Source organism: Toxorhynchites rutilus, chromosome 3 (genome assembly GCF_029784135.1).
Source record: "Toxorhynchites rutilus septentrionalis strain SRP chromosome 3, ASM2978413v1, whole genome shotgun sequence".
NCBI classification, from domain to species: domain Eukaryota; kingdom Metazoa; phylum Arthropoda; class Insecta; order Diptera; family Culicidae; genus Toxorhynchites; species Toxorhynchites rutilus.
The window spans coordinates 113691868-113719787 of NC_073746.1; the positions used below are offsets into that span (position 1 = coordinate 113691868).

The following is a 27920-nucleotide window of genomic DNA, read 5'->3' on the forward strand; positions in this document are numbered from 1 at the left end:
GACATCTATTGAGTGTTTTGGTCGAAAAATTATTCAAGATTACATTAGCATGGGTTCCCTCTCATTGCTCGATTCCAGGGAATGAGAAAGCGAACTCGCTAGCTAAGGTGGGCGCTTCAGAAGGCACACTTTTTGAAAGGCAAATTGCTTATAACGATTTTTTCACATTCCTCGTGAGCACACACTCGTAAGTTGGCAACGCATGTGGAGTGAAGATAAGTTCGGTCGTTGGATACACACGATTATCCCTAAGGTCTCGACGAGAGCATGGAGGGAAATCCGCTGTGCTGAGAAGAAAACAGTCTCTGTAGCGCGTGACTGACTTGATGTTTCCATTACGCGCTTCCGTGCATTATTCGTCAAGGCATGGAAAAACGAAAAAAAAAATCGACGAGAGCATGGTTCAAGGGGTTGAATGTAGGTCGTGATTTCATCTTCTCGGCTTATGTCCAATCGCTACAACCTAAACCCGCATCTTTATCGCATTGGGCTCGCAGCAAGCAATCTATGTGATTGTGGCGATGGCTACCACGACATCGAGCATGTTGTCTGGTAGTGTATCCGGTTCCATGCTGCCCGCTCTCAGCTCTTTAGAGCATTGAGGGCACAAGGTTATCGGCAATCGGATATCCCCGTCCGGGATATCTTAGATAGCCGTGATCCTGATCTTCTGCTTCATCTATTCCTGTTCCTCAAAAACGCCGATGACAACGTTTAATGATGTTCCCTTCGTTGTATCCCTGTATCATATCCCTCCTATCCGATCGATAAACTTTTACTTAGTCGCGGCAATACATACACATACCCTTTACAGATACAAACGATACGGGTCGAAGGTTCCCAGCCCCGTCAGGCTAACGCCGTATGAGCCTTAACAAAATATATATTTTGGAAAAAAAACACTCGAAACATCCAAAACGAGGAACTGGTTCTAAATTTTGTCGCGTCATTTAGGTTGTCGCTTTTTTTTCTTTGTTAGAGCAGTTTTGCCCGACATTATAGGGATGGTACAAAATCAACCTCAAATCAAGACTTTATTGTATGTATGGATGAAATAAATTATTGTTATGTATGGATGAAATAAAGAGAAAAAACTCATCGATGTTAAATAAGATAATTATCAATACCGAACAAAATTATCTATTTTTCTCATCAGTAAAAACATGTTACTTTTATACAGAGAAACATATTTGAATGGAAAAGGTAATTTTCTTTTATAATTTTTACTTTCTGAGTGTTTATTCAACCCAATGCGAATTTTAATTGGACTAACAACACCTAATACTATATGTAGAGCGCATTATAATAAATGATTTCCACTTTTCCAATATTTCTTTACTTTTCCAACTTTCCTCGAACTTTCCTTGGGTGAAAATGAACACAACAAAACAGACAACTTAAACCGAACGACCCGTTCTCGAGCGGGAACATACCTTGGTTGTTATTTATGAAAATTGAAGTAAACTGTTTCATATATCAAGTCATTTTTAACACAACTGATACCATATACAATTTTACACTTACACTTGTGCTAAATTTTTCACAAAACACCGGTCATTGATATGAAATTTCAAGATGCAACCAACATTAAAATTCCAAATTTTAATTTAATTTTCTAGAATAAAAATGCCCCCGACTTGCATATATTTGCAATGCTGATTTCCCCCGAGCACCTAGGTTTTGATGTCTCTGTTAGACATCATGTGTTTTGTTCGGTAGGAACAAAAGTTGCCGCCCCTTTCGAGTATTTGCAATACCGATTTCCCTCAGGCAGCTTAGTTTTGATGTCTCTGTTAGGGAACCACCGCATGTGTCGTCAATTTGACCAATCAGAAGTGGGTATTCCCGTTAGGATAGGGGTCGAGATTTTTCGATTGTCCGATGGTTAGTTTCATGACATATATTATTTTATTCAATGCAAAAAAATTTTATGGAGTGCCAAAATCGATTGACGCAAAAATTTCATACATACGCCAATATGTTCCCGAAAAACGTAACCCTACGTCAAAAAAAAACGCTCATCCTAAAACAGACCTAATCAGAGTACGTTTATGAGAAGGTAGTCTGGACTGACTAGTGCATCAATAGTACCCTTAGAAAAATCCTCGGTCGAAAACTACTAAATACATTTGGTAATGCAAAATTAGTAGAATGTACAAATTTTTTTGTACATATTGTCAAGAAACCCGCATCCCTACCAGAGATTAGTATATTTTACTCGATAACATTAGTAAGCTTGGATATTGTCATATCTGAAAACTGGTGAGAAAAGCGCGTATTAACCATTTTCATTGCTCCCATAAGGCAATACGGAGGTATAATAAGGATATAATTCTGATACGTGCATTTTCGGCGAGAAAATGTAGCCGATATTGGGCTTCCGAATCATGGTTTTGCTTGACATATGTGTTTATTAGTACGATCGAAAATGACTATAGATTGGTAGTATTTACCAAAAAATTCGTTATATTTACTAATTATTTCTCTCAGTGTAGTGAGGCTGTGACGTGTTAGCTTAGTGTTAGGAACATCAAGTCTGGACCAAGTGTTATGAACGAAAAAGTTGAATAAGCTGAATGCAAGAGATTAGAACAAAGAGTTTATTGTGAAACGAAAACATGAAATTCATTGTACTTCAAAATCATAAGAATTCGGAAATGAATTTCGTTATAATGCATGACATCTCAAAGCCCTTGTAGACGGTGACACTGCCCCTTCGAAGCCGCGAATGAGCTACCGTTTGAAAACCTGCACCAAGTTGTCGGAATGTCATATGTTGGAAAACAGCGAGAACTTATCCGAAGTCCTAATAACAACATACATCCATTGTAGGCGAAACGTGATCAGTAGTGCTTTTTCATCAATGTTGTTTTCAACTCCTTTGTGCCATTAATACGCATCAATGGTTCCTCCGGATGAAGTTTTTTCATATGCAGCACATATAACCGACGATGCACAAAGCCTTTCGGACAAATTACACATTTGTAAGGCTCTTCACCGGAGTGCGTTCTCAGGTGAATCTTCAGCACGCTATAACAGTAGAAAGCTTTGGCACAATGTGGACAAACGAAATTCCTCGTTTGAGTATGAATATTCATATGGCGTGTCAATGAATGACTAAAAAAAAGGAAAAAATTAAACATTAAATTAATTCTTGTCCCTAAATGCTGGTACCCACTTATTCGGACTCCTTAACCCACAGATGGGACACTGATATTTTTTCTCCTCATGTACCGTTCGTATATGTTGTCGGAGAGCCATCTGGCTAATCAACACTTTATCACACATAGCGCACGGAATCTGCACTCCAACGACATGATTTCTTTGCACATGCTTGCGCATATTGATTTTACAATTGAACTGTAGCTCGCAAAATTCACATGCATATGGTTGCAGCCCTTTATGACCATTGACATGACCTTCCATTCTTTCCGGTGGAAGACGTTTACCACAAACCTCGCAAGTTTGTTTGTATTTTTCGCTAATCATCTTATAATAGTATTTTTTATAAACCTCTGGGGACATAGCCTTTTCTTCCTCCGTTTTCCTCCGAAGGGCTCGCTTCGGTTTTAGCTGTTTAGCTAGCCGTTTCTCCTCTGTTAAGATCGTGGGATTTCGCGTTTTCTTTCTTTCTGTCCTTTGGGGTTCTTTTTTTTCGGCGAAGTCGTCGAGGGCCTCGACAGGGAAATTATCTGGTTCGTCATTGTCGTATAGTGGCGATAGAATATTCTTCAGGTCTGTCACTACTGATGTTTCATTCAAACAGCTTAAGTCATCGAGTATTTCAATCTCAGCATTCTCGGCAATTGACGCACATGCCGATTTCTGAGGAACCTCTGCCCATTGCTGCTCATTATCGAGGAACTCGGTTTCGCCGTCATCGGAGACAATCGCACCTGGTGGCCTTCGAAGCATTTCTCTGCATTGTTGCTTGTAGGAATAAAATTGCAAAATATCAAGCTCACATTCCTGACAAACAGTAGCGTGGTCTGCTTCGGAGCTGACGTCAACCTGCAAGAGTGATTTTTATGTGCATCGTAAAAAAAAATTAAATTTATCAATTCCTACCCACATGCAAAGCACATCCTGGAGCTTCTCTCGGAAGAAGCGGTCTAGCAAACGGCGGTTTTGTTCACATGATTTCTGACAAAATCGACAGTGTGCCATTTAATACTTTATTTTAATTTCGTTCAAACGATGTTCAACTCAGTAATCCAGTGATTGCCTTGATTTTGAAATCGAAATAATTATAAGCACTTTTTTAAAAATATTTTAGCTCATGATTACTTTTTGAAATTGTTTATAAACAACTGAGTTTGACATTGCTTCTCTTGAAGAGCAGAGATGCCAGATGACAAGATTGGCAAATCATTCGCGAACGGTGCGAAACAGCCCGTCCTAGACGGCCATGTTTTTGGTGTCAACTATGCGGACCTGGGATGGTGAAAAATCACATTCAACGATCAATGAATAAGTCGGATATTTTTAAATCACCCCCAGCAGGCGATGCTCTTTTAAGCGCGATTTACATACAACATCCATGTCACGTTAACGTTCCGTCACGTCACGTTGCGTCAACTATTCTTCCATGCAATTCCTATTGAAGCATTCACATACACCAGCAAAGGCAAGTCGAAGTTGCCGTTGCCGGTGTATGTGAATATTTGCATAAAAACTGCTTGGAAGAATAATTGACGAAACGTGACGGGACGGAACGTGAACGTGACGTGGATGTTGTATGTGAGCTACCAAGATCTCAAAAAAGCAATATGAAAGAGGAATCCCCACTGCATGCACTCTCGAAGCATAACCTCTACTCTGCCGTAATCTCGCAAAGTGACGCAAGCGCCAAAGGGGAAAATTTTCAGTACGAGACTTTTCTTAAAATTGCATGTATGATCAGCATACGCGTGCATTACGAAAATCTGATCTGTACAAAATGTGTACACTAGATAGAAATTCATTGCCATCGGCTTGATTCTTAAAAGCTATTATTTAAGCTATGTTACCAACGCCAGTTTGTTGTGGAAACAGCAAATCGCAAAATCGCTGTTTCCACAACCGATTGGCGTCCGTCCATCAAAGTATGCGAAAATGTGTTTCCAATTATTTTCTCCAAAATGCCGCCGTTGTGCGGAGCATGAGGGAGCATCAGGGAGAAGAGTTCTACACATTTTCCGACTTTGTAGCATGCGTTGAGCAGGCTAACGCAGTTGAGAACCCGATTACAACATTTATGGACAGCACCGATTTTTCCCAATCCAAAATGCAATGGAAAACATCCGTGTTAAATAAGATAATGCCGAGCTTTTCGTTTTTTTTTTGTTTTTTTTTTTTAAAGGTATGTGACTCTCATTATGCTAAACGTCCATTGCGGAAGATATTGTTATATGAAATTTGCTGTCCCTGCTCGTTTATTCTATCAAAACCATCAGAATAGATAAAAAATCACATCGCATCACAATCAAAATACGTCACATCATAAGGGAGACGGCGTTTGCGCCACATCACAGTAGTAATGGCGCTTACGCCGCTCCGTTTTCAAGCTTTTGCGGGGTCATTTTTTTCAGATTTCTGTAAAATTTCGCAGTCATTTGAAAGGATTTGATATTCTTTATTGATTTATAACATAAAAAGTAAAATGTCAATTTTGGCGCTTGCGTCATTTTGCGAGATTACGGCAGTACTACTCAAGGTTTATCGTTAGTGCAATCCACAAACGATTAATTCCATTCCATACAGCGGATGATGAGCTCTTGTTCGTAAAATGTACAGGAGACGATCAACTGAGATCTTTTGACACTCGTCGTGGGATTTTTAATTCTTTAAATTTTTTGGCTGGCTCACTCTCGTGTCGGTTTTATTTTGCTGTCGTTTCTCGCCCGACAGACAGCAGACGGGTAATCGATGCAATTGATTAATTTTATTACCAGCAGATTTTTTATTGATCCTTTTTTTTTTTTGTAGTTAAAACGGATCACACATTTAATTAATTCAATTCTGTGTTGTTACGTTTTTCGTTGCAAATAAAAGTAATGAATTAGTATCGACGTATGTTATTCATATATCGTGAACTTCCGACATATGTGGCAGTAGATTCATTGAACGACCAATGTTTTTTTTTCATATCCCTTCAAACTTGTTGCATCTCTTAAGTGTCATACTGCTTTGACCACAGACTTGCTTGGTTGAATCTGATTAATTTCAGGTATTCAGTCTCAATATTGTCGAATGCATACTGTTGGAACAATCGGTATCACAGCAAATGATTACTGACAGCATTGGAATATATGCTTTGTGACAATTACCACACAATTATTATCAGAGTGAATAAACGTCCGACTGGAAGTCATGAACGTAAATTTAATGTCTCCAAGATAAATTTATCCTTTGTAGGTTATTAACCTTTCTAAAGATGATCAGATGGAATACATTCCGATGTCGTCTGGAATAACCAACACCTTATGATCGTGATGTTGTTTTTGCAATTTACTATTGTTCTGATGTTCCATAACACGGCACTCTATTGATTATTCGCCGAAAATGAATAAAAAATATCCTTGATGTTAGCTTTGGTCAACTCTGAGTTACCAAGATAAAAACATTTGGTTATGATGGGAGAGGATTCATCGTTAGTCGCAGTTTGTGGATTTTGCTTGAAAAACATCTTGCAACTTTTTTTTCTATGCTGTCATGTTTTTCCTTTAACGTAATACCATGGACAGACATACAGCTGTACTAGCGCTGTACGTGTACAGCGTTGTACAGGTACCACGATAGCATGACACACATATTTTGGTTGTACATTGTACCGCATGTCAGACTGACAATCAGAAGTTTGAATTTATTGCATTGTATTTTCACCAATATTTCAATGAAAAAGGTTTTTATTTAGCGTCTAAACTATCGAACACAACAAATATGTTTCCAATCTGAGTTATTAACTCAAGAGAAAGTCAATGAAAAGAATGTATACCAAATGTTTTGATTCGTTTTGTTCATGCTACCCACCACTAACCGTCTATGGCGCTGCGCACAGTACAACTGTAGCCATGTACAGCGGAAAAATAGGTCGGTACAGGCACAGCGATTGTACCGAGTTGCTTGCATGGTTCTAGCACTGTACATGGTGACAGACATACAATTTTCGAAGTACAACGCAAGTACAGCTGTATGTCTGTCATAAGTATAAGAGATGTGGATGTTACCACTACGCCAGATCGCCTTCTCATGTAACTTACTGTAATCCGCCAACAAGAGTGAACGAACTGTCTTTTGACAAAGGACTATGTCTTTGATTTCTATATAGAGGGGTAACTCTACGAAAAATGTAACGACTCATTAGGAGTTTTCAAACGTATTTTACTCACAATAGTTATTGCGACATATGTTGTGTTATATACCATTAGACAGGATATTTATCCAGCATTTTTTAGCTCAAGACAGAAACAGTGAATATTGTAAAAAAGCTAACAATTTGACGGTTAAAATGGGTATGTCATTTCGATTCTACTAGCCGCTCTTTTTCTCCCACAATGAAACGAGTAATTTTTTCGCCTACAATTCGGCGTTAGCTCACAATGTGATTAGATGCGTATCATGAATTATTCTCGATTTGTCGATAACGAGCATTTAAAAAGGAGGGATGATCTAGGAATGATTCTGAAGATGATATTGAATGGTTTCACTCGATTCTCCTCAAAGATTTGACAAGAGCCTGGCCCAAAACGTTAAACGTTGAAAGGGATTTCATAGCGATTTATTTAGATTGAAGTTCAGGTTGTTGTCCAATCAATTCGTGCTCAATTCACGTTTTATCGTGTAAGTCTTGCTACTGACAATTTACGCAATTGTGGTCCATGATGTCATTATATCAAGCATGTTGTTTGGTTAACTAACAAATGCAATTAATGAATTTAACTGGCTGCTGATTTAGAAGTTCGAAAGGGTATATTCACGCATACTTTGCAGGGCTTCCATTTGATGTATCAAAAGAGGAAAAAATACAGATTTTGAACAATGGAAAAACTCAACTCAAATGCAATTACTATACACCATCATAGTCCTATGTCAAAATCCCTTGGCCCAAACCCATCAACTTTTTCAAGGAACGGTCAGTCATACGAACTGTTTGCGAGTGAACTGTTTGGAGATCGGGCTGCTTGTGTACGAACTGATCGAGAATGAACTGTTTGAGAGTGAACTGATTACGAACGAATGAGTGCAGCTAAACTGAATAGAGGAGGAAAGCAGATTGCGCTGTTATGTATTATTATTGTTATGTATGGATGAAATAAAGAGAAAAAACTCATCGATGTTAAATAAGATAATTATCAATACCGAACAAAATTATCTATTTTTCTCATCAGTAAAAACATGTTACTTTTATACAGAAAAACATATTTGAATGGAAAAGGTAATTTTCTTTTATAATTTTTACTTTCTGAGTGTTTATTCAACCCAATGCGAATTTTAATTGGACTAACAGCACCTAATACTATATGTAGAGCGCTTTATAATAAGTGATTTCCACTTTTCCAACTTTCCTCGAACTTTCCTTGGGTGAAAATGAACACAACAAAACAGACAACTTAAACCGAACGACCCGTTCTCGAGCGGGAACATACCTTGGTTGTTATTTATGAAAATTGAAGTAAACTGTTTCATATATCAAGTCATTTTTAACACAACTGCTACCATATACAATTTTACACTTACACTTGTGCTAATTTTTTCACAAAACACCGGTCATTGATATGAAATTTCACGAAGCAACCAACATTAAAATTCCAAATTTAAATTTAATTTGCTAGAATCAATCGTATCACTCACCTTACTTGCAATATAAAAATGCCCCCGACTTGCATATATTTGCAATGCTGATTTCCCCCGAGCACCTAGGTTTTGATGTCTCTGTTAGGGTGCACATTTCGGTAGGAACAAAAGTTGCCGCCCCTTTCGAGTATTTGCAATGCCGATTTCCCTCAGGCAGCTTGGTTTTGATGTCTCTGTTAGGGAACACATTTGGGTGGGAGCAAAAGGTTCCCCTACTTTCATGTATTTGCAATGTCAATTTCCCCCAGGCAGTTTAGTTTAGATGTCTCTGTTAGGGAACCACCGCATGTGTCGTCAATTTGACCAATCAGAAGTGGGTATTCCCGTTAGGATAGGGGTTGAGATTTTTCGATTGTCCGATGGTTAGTTTCATGACATATATTATTTTATTCAATGCAAAAAAAAATGGAGTGCCGAAATCGATTGACGCAAAAATTTCATCAATCCATTATGAAATGACTGAGAAATAAGCGGTTGAAATTGGACAATTTTCACGATGTACTTGATTTTCGATTTTCAATACGTACCCCAATATGTTCCCGAAAAACGTAACCCTACGTCAAAAAAACGCTCATTCTGAAACAGACCTAATCAGGGTACGTTTATGAGAAGGTAGTCTGGACTAGTGCATCAATAGTAGTGAGGCTGTGACGTGTTAGCTTTGCAAGTATCATAGGACGGTATTATAAATTTGTCTAAATTAATTTATTTCTACTGTATTTCAGCTTAATATATATGTATTCATTGCAGCGTAAAGATAATCGAATTAGGTTCTATTTCTTATCAAAATCTAGGGGAAATTGTGGTTCGGGAATACGGATTTTAGCTTCCGGAAGCATTCTGTAGCTCTCCGATACCTCTTGTCGCAGTGCTTGAATTAAGCTATCAGAACCGGTCATATCGCTAGGTTTCTCATTAGAGATGTTGATGGTGCTGCTCCCGATTTCCTTTAACCGAATATCTTTCTCGGGATAGTCATGTTTGCTCCCATTAGAAAACTGGACTGATTCTGCGGATGTTACTGATGTTTTGAAGTAGAACTACGTATTTCATTAAGGGTGCCAAATCAGAAAACAGGTCTCGTTTTTATGAAATAAAGTTTTTGCTGCGAACGGATTTTGGTGATTTACATACCAAACGAATCGGAAATTCCCTAAGATTTGTTTGATATGCTATACATTACAATCCCATAGTCTGTATATGCTTTTAATTGATGAAAATTGGAAACATTCCCATTTCCTCATACATTTGCTCTGTCCATTTGTGTGCTTTCCCGAACAGAGCTGTCAATAACGAGCAACTTATCGATGAGCAACGAAGGGGAAACCGTGAGATATATGGTCTTCGTGAACAAAGGAAAAGAAGAATAACGAATGGGAATATTTACCTAGAGTATAAACAGTTGATCTCGCTGAGGCAAACTTTCATTCTTCGTGAGGAAATCGACTGAACAACATGGTTGCTGGGCGAGCTGGACGGCGAGAGATCGAATGCCTCTCTCAAGGCAATGGGGGTGAAGGAGTAATATGATGGATAAGGTAAAGTTTTCCAAGGGCTTTTTGAAGGTTAGAGACGAATGAACTGAAGAAGTTAAATATCTCTCTAATTCAACAAGCGAGGAAAGAAGGCAAACTTTCAGTTTCGTTCTGTATTCAGAGCAATGAATACCTTTTGTTCTTCCTTATTTTGCGTCATCACATGTATTCGTTTCGGATTGAGCTGTGGACGCAACCAAGGTTCTGAGCTACACAATTGTGTGGGGAATCATCAAGCTAGGATATGGTCGGCGTGCCCAGAAAATAAATGTTCTGGAATTTTATCGTTGATTTGGTTTGGCATGACGGTAGGAAAACTCTCTCCACAAAGGATGACAGCTGAGCTAATCTAGACTGGCAATATCAACAGAAAGGGCTTCTGTTGAGAAGAGCGCAAAACGGAGATAAGTGTGTGTATATTTAGTTGCTTCAAGCCATCGATATATGGATATTTGTGTGCGTACGTGCGTGTTTCATAACCCGTGCGTAAAATTAGTGCATCTTCGCTACGTTGAAACCCCACTTTTATCTGCACCCGTGTACATTGGCCTGGAACGATGAAACAATCGCCTTATTTTTTTAATGCTATGATTGACGATTGTTTGGTTTCGCAAATTATGCAACCGTAATGAAAATAATAAACAAGAAGGGGATATAGCGGAAGGGAAATATTTGCGCTAGGATATTAGTGATGAACCTTGGCCTTTTTCCAAGCAACATTGTTTGTTTTCTGTCATCATAAAGGCTTCATTGGTGCCTTTGGCATTGCATCAATGCATTGATCTGACGCTATGGTGAAGCAGGTGTTAAGGTTGTGCGCCAAAAAATTATTTGGGGAATACCGAGTTATTCAATAAGTTATAATAAGTTATTAGTTTATTTGTGTTTGCGTGCCATTCGCAAAACTGCTTTCAGCTCTTTTCATGGTTGTTGAGATTAACAGATATTTCGTAGATAGATTTCGTTTATTTAGTCATCAAGAAAGTAAATGTCGTTCTGGAATTTTGTATGTGATTTGGTTTCGCTTGCCAGTAGCAAAACTGTCTCCACTAAGGATGACAGCTGCGCTTATCTCGAGCATGTATTGTTTTGCGAGCACAAGAATGAATCATTAAACATTCATCGTCAAATGATTTTACAATAAAAAAAACATTTCAGGGCGACCAAACTGGTAGAAAGGTTATTTAAAAAATTTCGTAGCATTATGAAATAATATCCGCAGTTATAAACAAACGACTAGAATTAAACTACAGCGTAATTCTACGTCAACAATGCAGTCGTGTCTTGAATACAACCTCCTATAATTTTTTAATAGATTCAACTCTTGCTTTATGTCAATCAAGACCTTTCGGCGAGCCTTCTGGTTTTGATATCCCGAGGCATGAGAATCGTTGGCTTTTCTGACAGTAGGAACTAAATAAATAAAAATAAAAAAAAAAATAAAAATAAACTGTTTTATGTATTAATTGTATAATCTGGATTTGTTTAAATTTACCCGTGGGTACCTGTTTTCGACGATATTGTTCTTCCAAGCCATCGAAACAATCACGGACAATCTGAACTGAAGTGAAGCGAGCAAATGTACATGTTTTTGGTATTGCTGTTTAGGTTCTGTCCGAAGAATCTAAGCCATTTCTTCCGAATGGTCATATCCATCGGGATTCGATGAAATGATAATTTGTGGGATATGTTTTCATAATTCGAGTTGGACTCGTGCCGGGTACCGCTCATCGAACCATAGAGTTGTCTGAAAATAGCAATATTTTATATTTATTCCGTAGCAGTCGAGCCGTCGTATAAAGATCAGTTTCAAAAAGCAGCACAGAAACAACACATTCAGGGTACTAATTCCGAAATCCTTTAACGTTAATGGTTCACTAACTTCTCTATTTCACATATTATTAACGTATTTAAAAAAAATAGCGAAACACGTAATATTTGCAACAAAAAAAACACTTGTTATGAATTGCTTTGCTATCGCTGCTTTCGTCAAAGCAAAGATGTCATAGTTGAGAGTGTATAAGTGAATCGTGTCCTACACACTTCGAGTCCAGGCTACCTTGTCATAAACGTACCCTGAAGCCTTATATCATTTTTTATGTACACATACAACTCCTGCTTAGATTATCTGGCAACACTGCAACATATTCTTGTTGTAAACATTAGTTATGCAAGGAGGCCGCGACAAACTGTACGAGACGGTGAGAATATCGTGTATGGTGACCGGAATAAATCGCCACAGTAAACAACTGCAACAGAAACAACCGCTTAGAAAAAGTGTAGTAGGCTAGAAATATTTGGCGCGGGAAAAACATCATGTGCCTCACATTTCTATTATAAATTTATTCTCTTGTTCTCGTTTTTCGAAATTTATTCTGAGGACAATGTAATGGGGACGAAGTCCCCATTTGGCGAGGATAAGGAATCGAGGCGGCCCATGCCGCCAAGATGACGCAATCCGAGTCCACCGCCGACCCGCCGTCGGAAGCGGCGGTGTCTCGCACGCAAACCTGGGATCCACTGATTGCCCGGTTAGTTTGAAACATAGGATACGATCCTTTAGCAATGTCCGACCGAGCTCTAGCGAGCGTCGGACGGTATACGTCTGCCCGGGGCGTTACGTTTGCCTGGGGCGATACGTTTGCCCGGTTAATTCTTGTTTTGAAATACAATACCGCGCCACAATATTTATAGCCTACTACACATTTTATAAGCGGTGGTTTCTGTTGCAGTCGTTTTCTGTGGCGATTTATTCCGGGAACCATCGTGTATATTGTGTTTTTAAATAATTACAGCAAGTTTTTTTTCCTGCAACTAGGTGCAATGAGATACGGACGACCCAGATTTATAGAGTTCGTTCTTGTCGCGATCTTTGGTGTCGGTGGAGGCTTCTACGTTTTCCAGCCAGAGTTTGCAAAATATCAGATTCAACACGGCTCGAGGAAGATAGAGAGTGAGTCCACTTCATCAGTAAAGTAATAATTTCCGGACTGCTAAGGTGAATAAAATTGAAACTCAAAACTAGCTTTGGTATATCAACTGTATCTTCTACAGATGTCTACCATTGGCAATATGTATCGGGTGATTAAAGGCTCACCGGTTGCGGTAACCGGTGGGGCGATTATCGCCACCATGTCGTTGATAGTAGCCTACAAAAAGTTATATCAGCCGCATGTTGCACGGAACCGCAGAGCTGAAGCTGAATCCGCAGCTGATTTTATCTTTCGAATGGAACAGCAGTCACGCGGTATTGACCAACAAGACAAAGATATCCTGAGCGATGGATGATACGAGCAATTCTACTTTGATAATTTGGAATAGTCACAGATTTCAAATGAATGGTTCTAAGATATCTCACGTTACTTAATTATATTATTAAACAATATAAATCGAAGTTCTTCTGACTTATATTTAAGAACAACCTGAAAATTTACTGAATCGTTCCTCAACGGAAGCAGGTCTTACAGCTTTCCAGTGCCACCAATTGAAGTCTAGTACACTGAAAATATTAACTTGAAAAAGATACATAATACTAAAATCAATTCGATTTGAGTTCGAATTTTCTCGAAACGAGTTACTCGTGAATATGAGTTACTCGGATACACGACCAGACAACATGGTCGATGTCGTGGTAGCCATCGCCACAATCACATAGATTGCCAAGCCCAATGCGATAAAGATGCGCGTTTAGGTTGTAGTCATTGAACATAAGCCGGGATATCGGGCCTTCACTTCACGGCGGAAACGAAATAAACGGCACGCCATTGAACTACGTTTTACGAGTTTGTGAAGTGTCGAAGATAATAATGAGTTTCCAGGCAGAATGAGCACTTTTCAAATAAAAAATCATTAATGAAAATTAACTTCTTCGTATCAAACTGGTATTCAATGTGAGTGGAAAATTTTGTTTTCTTCATGTGATATAATAATCTCATATAAAAATTTCATCTGAAGATAATTTGATATAATAATGATAAGTTTAGTGGGAAACTAATAAAGACATAAAGCTTGACTGAGGAGTGAGTTGAGTAGATTTTCGAAGTTATCAACCACCAAGGGATTCATTATCTTGCAACGGATGAGAAATCTGTAAGATAATTATGTCAACCGAAGAGTAAGCGGGGATACTCCTGCCAAGATTTCGAGACTCATCGTATGTGTCGAATGCAAACATCCCATGGCTATACGCAAGCAACGATATTGTATGCTTTCCAGCTTGTGAATATGAATTCTGGAAGCTTATCGGAAGCAAAAACTGTCATATTCTAACACTGACAATATTGTTGTTTTGTACAGCTTAATGAGGTCTCCTGGATGGGCACCCCACCATGTTTTAGTTACTGTTTGGAGAAAATTCATTCTTTACTGGCATTTCAGATACGCGATACGTCTTCCTTAGGAACGTTTACAATCAAAATATACACCCAGGTATTTGACAAACATAGACATAGACATAGAGTGCATGATCGTTTTGTCGGATGGCCTGGAAATGGGCTGGTTCGTGCATCCTAGAAAAAGTTAAAAATCCAACGGTCAGAGTATCCCTCACTTTGGTTTGTATGGTTCCAACCACGTATTTTCCTAGCCGAATTCCAAAGAGTGCTTATGGCGATCTCCCTTCACAAACCATTGACGAACTTCCTCCAATATCCACACTTTTTTGCTTTAATCGAACCTTTTAGTTCGGCTTCTACAGCTTGGTACTTTCAAAACCATTCCACTAACCCAGTTTTCCTGAATTTTTTGAAAACGGATGACTTTTCAAGGAAACAATCCTTGTCCCACCAAAGTGATTGAGGACGACGTCGGATAGCGGTAGCAGGTACACGTTTCTTTAGAGCTTGAAGTGCGCTTTCGTAAATCAAACATGATATAATGTTATACTCTTCGAGTGGAGAAAGTTCATGCATTGAAACAATTACTTCAGATATTATTTCAGCAAATTTTCTCCAGTCAATATTCTTCGTGAGGTCATACGCAATATCGACTGACTCACTAGATTTCGATTCATTGGCGATCGATAAAATTATTGATAGTTGATCACTACCGTGGGGATCTTTGATTACCTTCCATGTGCAATCCAGGGATAATGCAGAAGAGCAGAGAGATATGTCTAGCATGCTTGCCCGTGCAGGAGGGTTGACTATCCTAGTTGCTTCCCCAGTATTCAAAATTGTCATGTTGAAGTTGTCGCACAGATCGTAAATCAAAGTGGAACGGTTGTCATCGTAGAGTGACCCCTATGCTGTTCCATGGGAGTTGAAATCATCTAAGAATAGCCCCGGCTCCGGCAATGCCTCGATAATATCAAAAAACGGATGGCGACCTACCATCGTTCGGGGAGGAATATATATCAAGGCAATGCAGAGGTCTTTGCCATTGATTTGTGTTTGGCAAGCGACAATTTCAATGCCTGTCATCGATGAGAGAGTGACTCTATAGAAGGAGTGACATTTGTTAATCCCCAATAGTACGCCATCAAACGAGTCATTCCGATCTAGGCGAATAATGTTGAAATCGTGAAAATTCAGCCATGTTTCACAGAGGGAAAATACATCACAGTTAGAGCTATGAACTAAAAATTTAAATTGATCTAGTTAGGTAAGATGCTTCTGCAATTCCACTGTATGACAGTGGTCAAATCCTTGACCTCTTGCACTGAATCAGACATCGAGGGAAATGAACGCTGCTAAAAAATCACATTTTTCTTTCAAAAATGTTCTCACAATCGAAAGCAAACATAATACTATGCTTTTAAGAGGGTCATTTATATTTAAAGCATTGAAAATGTTGTCCACCAGGTCAGAACGCGCAAGCAAGCCAGATTGTGGCTGTTGCTTTGATCGCGAAAATGGTGCCCAGAAGAACCGCGTAAACCAAGAGGTACTTACTTCGGTCTCTTCTCAGCACGTTCGATTCGAAGTTTCATTCCAACTTGGGAAGTTTCGAACTTCTATCTGGGGAGTGATGGAAAAGAAGTAATTTTTCTTTTCCTGATGGCACCCTGCGATGTACCGGAACTTCCTACATTGGAAGCGTCAGCAACAGTCTCGTCATTCGGCAGAATGGAGTAGGCTTTGTCCTGAGTCGTTGGAACGGAACTCTTAAGCATTTCTGCAAAAGTTCGAGTTGGTTATCGATGCGATGTAGTTCCTAGATTTATATATTCTTCCAATTGGAGGGAATATTATGGGTTTCAGAACGTTGGCCTTCGAGCCTATAAAAAATTATTCGCATTTAGTATTGTAATTTTGGGTAGCCAGCCACCCCTTTACAAAATTTGGAAAAAAAATCGAAATGTCGAGTCGGAATAGGGTGCTAATCGGACAATAACAATTATTATTGTACAATACCTACTGACGCTGAATGGTTTTCAATATGCCGAAGCACAAAAGGGCATGTATATGGTTATATTTCTATTCCTGTTTCTACAAACTATTAGTTTATTTAAAGTAATTGACAAAAGTCGTCTCACTAATATCTAAAAACGTTTTACATCTTTGAGCACCCGAACGGAGACATCACCGGAAACAAGCGATAAATCAGCCAAGCTGTCATCCGCCACACTGTTGTCCGTAAGTTGGGCCACGCGCTCATACTTCAACCTTCCCTCGTGTCGAATGACCATGGTCGGGGAATTGTTCAACAGTTTGTGCATTTTTTCTCCGCCGGGTATTCGAACAGCGTTGCGTTCATCCAGAACGTGAGCCCCACGGGAACTAATCACACCCTTCCGAGGTAACGACGAACTGTACGTGGACGGATCCACCGACTGCGACTGGTGGAAGTTTTCCTTCGAGCTCATCACACTTTCCCGGTTGTCTCTCTTGCTGTTCAGAACATCGATGAGATTCTGGTTGGGGCAAAATATACGTGCTTGAAGTGCGGTTTGGGGAGTTTTCTTGATGTAAGCTCCAATGGGAGACACAATATGATCAAATTTCTTAGCTGACTTCGGAGCCGGAGGAGGTCGGCTTATAGGTTTCTTAAAATTGCCCCAGCTGGAAGCACTTGTTGGCGTGAGAAGTGGTTTATGAGCTGAGCTGGTACTACTCGGGCTATGCGAGAACAGGGTCTGCTTACAAGTGGCCAGATTCTGGTTCGTTTTCATAAACCGATTGGAACTGTTGTCTATCTGAGTTAACGGTGTCGTTTGCATTCTCGTTGCACTATACGAAGCTGGTTCAGTTTGTTTAGATTTTTCTTGTTGATCTTTTTGCTGTTGCATTATCTTCATTCCCTGACGCATCATGAATTCCATTTCTTCAAATGTGTCGTTAAAATGATCCGGAATTGCGTCCAGAAGAGGCGACGCGGGAGCTTCAATGCTATCGCAATCGTTCTGGCAGAGAGAGTTTTCCTGCAGACTATCGGTCTCATCCAATATACTAGCGGTGTCTAGTTTTATGCTGTGGTTCAAAATAAATTCGTCCGTTTGTCGTCTGGATTCTGGAGATGCCTTATCGGGTAAGGGTTCATCAATTGAAACTTCATCTTCATCTTCTTCCTCACTTTCGCTTGAGCTCAGCACAATAATGACATCGTCATCGTCATTCTCATCATCTTCCTCATCGGGAATTACAAGCGTGACGTTCTTAGTTCGACTTGCTTCTATCGTTGTTTTATTAACCGTTGCTTCAAAGCCTTCAAATGAGCTGCTGACCGTTCCAATACCAGTCGAGGAACGGTTGTCGTCTCCCTCCTCTGCTGTTCGATATATATCGCTCCCGGTGGTAATCGAATTGTTGTCGCTCATGTTCAAATTTTGCTTTGCTGTGACATAACTGTCCAATGACGTATTTTTGGGGGTAGTATTTGAAGCAGTTTCGTTAATGGATCCCTCTTCGAGGATCGTAGATGGTCGCAACATGTGAACTCTTTTCACCGGTGAGATTCCCTTGCCAGGGCCGTGTTGAACCGAGTTTTCCCATAAATAAGATGGTTCCTCAACTTCGTCCAATTGAGTCATATCAGCCAAATTAATAGATTTATGGTCACGGTTTTGAATGGGAGCTGAACAAATACATTAAATTTATAATCGCTAAGAATTAATGACGACCGAAATGAATATGCATTACCTGTTTTCTGCAAACAACTTCCATCCGTTAACGGCAGTCCTTCTAATCTGTTAGTTGCCCCGCTTCCTATAAATGATAGATCACTCTCCTCTTCTATGGGTCTCTCAGAAGTGCTCAGCTTACTTTGATTCATAGAACAAATGCGTTCCATTTCTTCAAAACTTTCATCCGTAGTTTTATGGATCGACTCCTGCTCGATAAAGGTTGAATCGTTTCCTCGAGAGCGCACATCCTCCGAGCATTCATCAACCGAACGCGAGATCGCAGATATATCTTCCGAGAAAACAGAATTCGTTTTAGATTCCAACTGTTCCTTTCGCTTCCGCTCAATCATGGCGTGGAAACTTTCATCAATCTCAAACGAAGACTCCTCCGTCGTCGTGTCTGGAGATAGGTCGCGAGTGTCCATGGGTTTCTTTCTGCAAATAAGGTTCGATATATCTATCAATTAAATTCGCGCCAGGAATTACATTTGTTTGGCAAGAGTTCGGCCCACAAAACAAACAGTTTCCAAGAGAATCTTCAACAGATCTTCCATCATTAAATATTCATGGCATTTTTCACATTAGATAAATCGAAAATACAAAATGAGCCTACTCTGATGTGACACTTACTGCAATCTCTTCAGGTACCGCTTCATTTCGGCCATTGTAGGTGTTCCAAAGTAGATCTTTGATTCATCGCTGGAACTTTCGTCGGACATGGTACCGTTTAGTTTAGTACACGCCGAAACAAATTGAACACAAAACAAAGAACGAGTTTCGACAATTCACAAACGAAAATACGACAAATTTCACAGGACAAAAAACAGTTTACCTGCTCAGCAATCAACACGCACGATGGTGATAATACCATTGACAGCCACTAGAGCAAACGGTTATTTTCAAACGAACATGTTGCCGCGATTCTGTTTTGTAAATTTTTGTTTATCTTATGTACAAGAAAACTGCAATAAATAAACATGACAGTCTCCTACTCAAGGGTGATTTGGGCAGATATCGGTTCGACAATGCAAGCAGTTGTCAGGCAGCTTACACTGAAGGAATAAAGCTAGAAGGGCGGTGTTCAAGGCACGATCACATCGTTGACGTAAAACTGCACAATCATATTATTCATTTTGCTTTCCATCATTTGGATATTATTTCGGAATGAAAAGTGATTTGAGAAATATCGAATTGCTCGAAAAGTCATTAACGATTTTTTCATCACAAATTAAATACAATTTTTTGACGTAGAACTCCTATCAATTGATGTAAACATCTTTGCAGTTCATTAAAAAAATTCTCGAGTTATAAGCGTGCGAAATATTTCATTTTTTCCTACATGTTCTGTGCATAGGAAGGTCTTGAATTATAGAGACTTTAAACTTTTGCAGTTCATTCGTCTCTAATAATGTGCCTAGGTATTCATTTACCACCTATATCTTCCAGTTAGACGTAGTCCTACGTCAAAAATTCAAAGCAATGGCACGATTTGACTTTGACAGAAAAATGCTGCACATGCTAATAAAACACTAATAAGACTAATAAGTAAAAACTAAAAAGACAACATACTAATATTAGTCCGATGGAAGATTATTATGCCACTCAAATTATTAGCATTTATAGCTTCCACTCTTCTAAGGCAAGGCGCAAATTGAGACGCATATAGCGCGAGTAACTTGGCGCGATATAGCGCCTGTTTTTGTGGCTAATGAAAACAGATAGAACGGCGCAAATTGACCAGATGACGCGAGATGGTGGAGCGCTCGTGAGACACGACTCGCGCGACGCTGTGGCTGAACCACAGTTTTTCGTGCTGGTCATGCCGGTTATGGTAGTTGTGTTGGTGAACAATCATATAGCGCCGTGGGTTTGACACTGTATGGCTGTACTGGTCGGGTGATTGTGTTAGTAAATAAATATATCGCACAACTCTGTGTTAATCAGTCGTTGTATGCGAGTGGCATGTTATTTACACCAAACTGCGACTCAATATGCGCTCCACCACGCTACGTTTGTGGCACGTATGAGTCGTGTTGGTAGTCTCGCGTTCGCTTACGAGCGCTATACGCTTCTCAATTTGCGCCTAGTCTAATACTATTAGCTAATTTTATTAAGCTGAATATGCAACAAGGCCAGGAAGGCTGAAATCGTGTACGCCATGACACAACTTTTGACGTAGAACTACGTCTTTCATTGAGGGTGTCAAATCAGAAAACAGGTCACGTTTTTATGAAATAAAGTTCACGTTAATAACTATTTTTGCCGCGAACGGATTTTGGCGATTTACATACCAAACGAAACAGGAATTCCCTAAGATTTGTTTGATATGCTATAAATTACAATCCCATGGTGTGTAAATGGTTAAAATTCATGAAAACTATAAGCGTTTCCATTTTCCTATACATTTGTTCTGTCCATTTGTGTGCTTCCCCGAACAGAGCTGTCAATAACGGGCAACTTATCGACGAGCAATGAAGAGGAAATCGTAAGACTTGAAGTCTTCGTGAACAAAGGAAAAGATGAAGAACGAAGGGGAATATTTACCTAGAGTATAAACAGTGGATCTCGCTGAGGCAAACTTTCATTCTTCGTGAGAACACCGACTGAACAACATTGTTGCTGGGCGAGCTAGACGGTGAGGGATCAAATGCTTTTCTCAAGGCAATGGGGGTGGAGGAGTAATACGAGGAAAAAGTAAAGTTTTCCAAGGGCCTTTTAGGGAAGTTTAGAGACGAATGAACTGATGAAGTTTAAAGTCTCACATGCCTTAGTTTCGGATTGAGATTTCGACGCGACCAAATTACTGACTCGCTGATGTCTCTAGCATTGCAATCATTACATCAAACTGACGCCATTGCATTAAGGTTCTGAGCTACACAATTGTGTGGGGAATCATCAAGCTAGGGAATCATGGTCAGCTCACCAAGAAAATAAATGTTCTGGAATTTTGTCTGTGGTTTAGTTTCGCTTGACGGTAGCAAAACTCTCTCCACACAGGATGACAGCTAAGCTGATCTAGACCAGCAATATTAAAAAAAGGGCTTCTGTTGAGAAGAACGCAAAACGGAGATAAGTGTGTGTATATTTAATTGCTTCAAGCCATCGATATACGGATATTTGTGTGCGTACGTGCGTGCGTTTTGACGTATTCCCATGTTGCGGGTAAACATGTCGATCCGAACGTGGTGACAAGAAGGGGAGATAGCGAAAGGGAAATGTGTGGGCTCGAGAATGCGTATTGGCAGCACTGTCCGTTATAATTGTCTCGCCATACTTGTTCATCCCACCATTCATATATACACCTTTTATAGCAAGCCGACAAGCAGACCTGGAGCCTGGTCCGACAGCTCATCTGAACACGTCAAAACGGAAAAGTCGCTTCCTCGCTCCAGGCATAGCATAGGTCAGACCTGTTTACCGAGCCCCGGGGCAAAACCGCAGACTCAAAGTAGCCCGGATATTCACATTGGCGATCCTGCCAGGAGCTGGAGTTTTCTGTAACACAGCTACTTGTTTGAGATTGAGTTTGGCCGATTGTTTAACGCGCGAAGACCGTGCTAGTATGAATTAAAAGCGGATCGTGACGACCGCGCCAGGTTTAATTAAAAGCGGATTGTGACAACCGCACCAGATTGATTCAACAGCGGATCGCGACGACCGCGCTAGTATGAATTGAAAGCGGATCGAGACGACTGCGCCAGGTTTAGTAGAAAGCGGATCGTGACGACCGCGCCAGGTTTAATGAAAAGTGGATCGAGACGACCACGCCTGGTTTATTTAAAAACGGATCGCGACGACCGTGCTAGTATGAATTAAAAGCGGATCGTGACGACCGCGCCAGGTTTAATTAAAAGCGGATCGTGACGACCGCGCCAGGTTTATTTAACAGCGGATTGCGACGACCGCGCTAGTATGAATTGAAAGCGAATCAAGACGACCGCGTCAGATTTATTTAAAAACGGATCGCGACGACCGTGCTAGTATGAATTAAAAGCGGGTCGTAACGACCACACCAGGTTTAGTTAAAAGCGGAATACGACGACCGCGCTAGTATAAATTGAAAGCGGATTGAGACGACCGCGCTAGGTTGAACTGAAGGCGGATCGTGACGACCGTGCTTGGTTTCAATGAAGTAGATTGCGACGGCTGCGCTAGATTTAATTGAATGTGGATCGCGACAACAGCGCTATGTTGAATAGGAAGATGATCACGACGACCTCGCGTGATTTGGTTGAAGCGGCTCATGGCAACCGCAAATTTGAGATCAGTCATGTTATAGCGAATTATGTACAGCTTGAGAAGGTAGTAGATGCTCATGAAACAGCCAGTAAAAAAATTGAAGAGATTTAAAATGCTGTGGAATTGGAATTGAATTTTGATCGAAACTGGTAATGCAGTCTTACCACAGATCCTACGCCAGAAGTCGCTATCGCTCATGAGCGTCACCCAGCTACGGCTAAATTTGTTAGAACGTATGGTTTTCTGGCATGTCAAAGGATGCAGAGGCATGGGCGGCATCGACTATAAGAGAGCAGCATAAAATGTTGGAAGAAAAACTGAAGAGAGATAAATTTTCTTCATTTCTTCCCCATATTTCGTTTTTTTTTAGAGGGGGGAGGATGTTTGGGCTCCAGAATGCGTATTGGCAGCACTGTCCGTTATAATTGTCTCGCCATACTTGTTCATCCCACCATTCATATATACACCTTTTATAGCAAGCCGTCAAGCAGACCTGGAGCTCGGTCCGACAGCTCATCTGAACACGTTAAAACGGAAAAGTCGCTTCCTCGCTCCAGGCATAGCAGAGGTCAGATGTGTTTACCGAGCCCCGGGGCAAAACCACGGACTCAAAGTAGCCCGCATATTCACAGGAAATATTTGCGGTAGGATATTAGTAATTAAATTTTGATGAGGCAGGTTTGTTTTCCGTCATCATAAAGGCTTCGTTGGTGCCTTTGATATTGCATCAATGCATTGCACTGACGCTATAGTGGAGCAGGTGTTAAGGTTGTGCACCAAGAAATATTTGGGGAATACCAAGCTATTCAATAAGTTATAATAAGTTATTAATTTATTTTGGTTTGCGTGTGAGTTGCAAAAATCCCTTCAACTAGGATTACCTTTGCGCTAATCATGATCATAAAGAGTGTATTTCGTTTATTCGCAGTTATAAACAAGCGATTTCAATTAAACTACAGCGTAGTTCTACGTCCACAATGCGGTCGTGTCTTGGACACAACCTCCTATAATTTTTTTATTCAATCCCCTCACTTCACCAGCTTGTAACTATTCTAATTTTGAAAAAAATAGCTCTAAAAAAGAATAGCTCTAACGGGGCTGCAAAACAGCAAACGCAAATCTTCAAATTCAAAATGATTATTATTGATACATAACTGCTTTGAAGTCAAGTTACGAGTGATCATCAATTCTTAATGACTCAATTCCTTCTATCTTAATCTAGTAGTACTAGTAGTAGTACGACTAAAGCTCTAATTATGAAATTAAAAAATATGAATACTGATTTAACAAATAAACGAGATTCGCAAAAAAAAGACGTTTGAACAGGTGAAAATACGCATTCGTACGAAAACCGGAATAGTGCTCCCGTAGCCGAGTGGCTAGCATCCCACACTATCATGCAGGGGGTTTGGGTTCGATTCCCGTTCTGGTCGGGTGATTTTTCGTCAAAAGAAAATTCTCAGAATGCATTCTAGGCGTGTCATTAAGCATTAAGCATCCCTAGGACTTCTATTTTTTACATTTCAACGTATGTTTGATCCATGATCGGAAAAAAATAGCCGCAGTAAAGAACTTCAACAAAAACAACCGTTTAGAAAAAGTATAGTAAGCTACAGATATTGTTGGCCAAGCCGCCGAGCCGCCGTCGGAAACGGCGGTGTCTCGCACGAAAACCTGGGTTCCATTGATTGCCCGGTTAGTTCGAAACATAGGATATGATCTCTTAGCAATGTCCGACCGAGCAAACGTATGCTGTCCGACGCTCGCTAAAGGACAGGATACGTTTGCCCGGGGCGTTAAGTTTGCCTGGTTAATTTTTGTTTTGAAATATATAATACAAATATATATACAATACCGCGCCACAATATTTCTAGTTTACTACACTTTTTGGGTGGTTGTTTCTGTTGCAGTCGTTTTCTGCTGCGATTTATTCCGGGAACCATTTGACCAATAACAGAATTATTGAACTTTTGAAAAGATTCTAAGCAACGAATGTAATGAATGGATGCGCACTATGAGTTCTCAATCATTGATTGCATTGCGAAAAGTATTTTTCCTTTTCACCTTTTTATCACCGATACAAAAAATGTCCAATGTCCAGATTCGAATTTTAAGCATTCTACTGTTACTCAAGGCGCCTAGAAGTATATCCTAAGGTGTGCCAACTTGCTAAAACGACTCTTCAGCCATCTTGGAAGTCTACTGTGTTTTGTTTGTAAACAATACACAATACGCTAGTGGCGAAGCTCGCTCGTGATCAGTCTGTCTCTTTCACGCTACAAGAAAATAATTCCCCTTCTGCTTTCTTCCGTACTGCTTTCATATACCGCTCTCCTAACCCACTTAGTGACGGAACGGCCTAACCTAGTACCATAGACCAGTCTTGCTGTTACTTTGGACGCTACTTTCGTCCGACGCTCGATACGTCCGAAGTAGCAAAGCAATCAAAACAACACGAAGTCGCATTTCGGACATTTTAAGTTTTTCGTTATTTTCGGGTGTTGATATCTTGATTAGTGCAATTCAATGGGTAATTACAATAATGATATGTTTTTAGTACGAATTGCAAGTATTTGGATCGTTGTTCAGTAGTTATTTTCAAATTCCTTTCGTGCAACGTAATTTGTCCAATGTACAAAGCGGTATGTCAAAACGTCCAATGTATGTCGCTCGGAGGCTTCAATTTCAAACTATAATCACATAGCAACGATTGGTTTTTTAGAGTTATTATTGACTGCTAGTGGTAAAAGTCGTGAAAAAAAAGTCTTTTGAAACAATTCGCAGAACAATGTTCTATCATGGACAGACATACAGCTGTACTAACGTTGTACGTGTACAGCGTTGTACAGGTACCACGATAGCATGACACACATACTTTGGTTAAACATTGTACCACATGTCAATTGACAATCAGAAAATTGACCAATTTTCACCACAGCTGTTTGCCCTCAACTGGCTCTAATTAAAATGCAAGCTGTATTTTTTTGAATAGAGCCAGTTCAAGGCAAACAAAGTTGAAGCAAAAAACGTTTAATGACTGTCATACTAGAGATTTGAACGTATGCGTTTTTTCATCAAACTTCACCTTTTATCGCCTAAGGAATCCGATTCAGCTACCTAACACCCTGCATATTATTTAATATTTATTTCATGAATTCTTAGTTCTGGTAACACTTCTCTTACGAATGATAAGATAGGCGATTATTCACTCATTACCCTTGTTTTGACTGCAAAGTTGTTTTGATCGAATTTCTATTTTTTTATCTAGAGAAAAATGATTCCAGTGTCGCTGCGCACATTCCGATTACCTTCCGTTAGATTTTACGCAACAGTAGGTAACAAAAAATTATTAGTTTACTAGACGAATAAACATTCCCTACACAGAAACTAGCCCAACCAACGTCTGTCCGGATTGTAGAAGTTGGACCACGGGACGGTTTGCAGAATGAGCCCAAACTTCTACCAACAGCAACAAAAATTGAGCTGATAAATGCACTCTCAGAGACGGGATTACGTGTGATCGAGGTTACGAGCTTTGTAAGTGCCAAATGGGTGCCGCAAATGGGCGATAACAGCGAAGTCTTCAAAGGTATCAATAAGCTTTCTGGAATCAGCTATCCGGTGTTAACGCCCAACTTGAAAGGATTCCAATCTGCGGTTGGTGGGATGCAATAAAATGAAAATCGGATATCAAACAATGATCGTTTCAGATAGCAGCAGGAGCAGAAGAGGTTGCCGTTTTCGGTGCTGCCTCTGAAAGTTTCACTAAGAAAAATGTCAATTGCACTATTGCCGAGAGCTTGGCGCGCTTTCAGGATGTCATGGATGCCGCGAAGAAAGAACAGGTGAAAGTAAGAGGATACGTTTCTACCGTGGTTGGCAAGTGCTTCAATTGGTTGATTTGTAGTTCTAAGCCAGGAGTTAAATATGTGATTTGTTTTAGGTTGCCCTTACGAAGGGCATATTAAACCAGCTGCGGTTATTCGTGTGGTAGATAAGCTGCTTGAAATGGGATGTTACGAAATTTCTCTTGGAGATACGATTGGTGTGGGAACGCCGGGCAGCTTCTCAAAGATGCTTCGAGAAGTAACGAAGATCGCACCGGTGAACATGCTGGCTGTTCATTGTCATGACACATACGGACAGGCTTTGCCCAACATTCTTACAGCGTTGGATTTCGGTATTGGCGTTGTGGATGCTTCAGTGTCTGGCCTTGGTGGCTGTCCGTATGCTAGAGGAGCCTCAGGGAATGCTGCGACTGAGGATGTAGTGTATATGTTGCATGGACTGGGGATAGATACTGGAATCGATTTACAGAAGTTGGTAAACGTGGGCAAATTTATTTGCGAAAAGCTGGGAAGACAATCTGAATCTAAGATTAATCGGGCCATGAGACAGGCGAATCCCAAAGTGGAATGTTGAAAGGAACAAAACAAACGCACAGCGATACAACAAGTTGACGGAAACAGGATGCATTTATTAGTTTAAGCAGATGAAAGTTTATGGAACTTTATATTTTTTGAATAAATAGTTCGGCACAAATATATACTTCTTCGACTGTGTTTTTACGAGTTTCTGATCGAAGATAATTTTATACACCTAGGTATTGAATGAACGAATGGTACACTGATCACGAGCCATCGATTGTACATGTTAACGTAAACTTTTTTTAACAAGTTTGATGTAGTTCATGTAAATAACAAAATGTATCACGAAAACAACATCCTTTTTTCGCAGGTGTAATATTTTTTCCAAAGCAAACTAACTCATGTGCATCAATTTGATATATCGGTTATATGAATCGGTCCAGTAGTTCGTTTTTTTTTAAAATAATAACTTAAAGACTAAAAAGAACAGATCCCTGATTTTTGGATGTTATGTAAAAAATCCTCAGCTTTCAAGAAAAAATACAAAAAAAAACATGGTCCCGAGACCATGTAAACTATAAAAAACAAATACAATCGATAATTACGAAAACAAAATTCAGTATTTTGCATATAAAGTATTTTCTTTAAAAAAGACCAGCATACTTAACAACTAAAATGACGCGACAAAAATTAAGACCGGTTTTGAAATTCATGGTAACAAAATAAAAAAGAGGAAAATTCATACCGCGAAAACTTCTAGGGTTAGTACTTGGTCGTGCAACCTTTGATACGCATCACTTCACGCACCCGGTTCAGCATGGGTTCCTCAAGCTTCTGACACGCGATGATCGGGATGGCGGACCAACAAGCTCGGTTTATATC

The 27920-nt window shown here is 39.9% G+C and overlaps 3 protein-coding genes across 5 annotated transcripts; 1 reads left to right on the plus strand and 2 right to left on the minus strand.

The window, feature by feature from the left end:
- Positions 1-2586: 2586 nt before the first annotated feature.
- Positions 2587-4309, minus strand: LOC129777236 (zinc finger protein 77-like). Of its 2 annotated transcripts, none has more exons than XM_055783395.1 (3): positions 4069-4309; positions 3179-4011; positions 2587-3117 (listed from the first exon to the last, which is right to left on the minus strand). In XM_055783395.1, the coding sequence occupies exons 1-3, from the start codon at positions 4165-4167 to the stop codon at positions 2844-2846; spliced, it is 1206 nt and encodes a 401-aa protein (XP_055639370.1). In that variant the 5' UTR covers positions 4168-4309; the 3' UTR covers positions 2587-2843. The 2 variants fall into 2 exon arrangements, with proteins under 2 accessions (XP_055639370.1, XP_055639371.1); XM_055783396.1 differs by having other exon boundaries at positions 4073-4307.
- Positions 4310-12491: 8182 nt separating this feature from the next.
- LOC129778939 (hydroxymethylglutaryl-CoA lyase, mitochondrial) lies at positions 12492-27215 on the plus strand. The gene is made up of 7 exons (XM_055786129.1): positions 12492-12571; positions 13189-13368; positions 13425-14260; positions 25940-26002; positions 26056-26328; positions 26382-26550; positions 26615-27215. Exons 4-7 carry the CDS (start codon positions 25946-25948, stop codon positions 27091-27093), a joined length of 978 nt encoding a protein of 325 aa, XP_055642104.1. The 5' UTR covers positions 12492-12571; positions 13189-13368; positions 13425-14260; positions 25940-25945; the 3' UTR covers positions 27094-27215.
- On the minus strand, positions 16736-19380 carry LOC129778938 (probable serine/threonine-protein kinase mps1). 2 transcript variants are annotated; one of them, XM_055786128.1, is made up of 3 exons: positions 19265-19380; positions 18449-18867; positions 16736-18383 (listed from the first exon to the last, which is right to left on the minus strand). In XM_055786128.1, exons 2-3 carry the CDS (start codon positions 18855-18857, stop codon positions 16852-16854), a joined length of 1941 nt encoding a protein of 646 aa, XP_055642103.1. In that variant the 5' UTR covers positions 18858-18867; positions 19265-19380; the 3' UTR covers positions 16736-16851. The 2 variants fall into 2 exon arrangements, with proteins under 2 accessions (XP_055642103.1, XP_055642102.1); XM_055786127.1 differs by having other exon boundaries at positions 19063-19326.
- Positions 27216-27920: the final 705 nt, after the last annotated feature.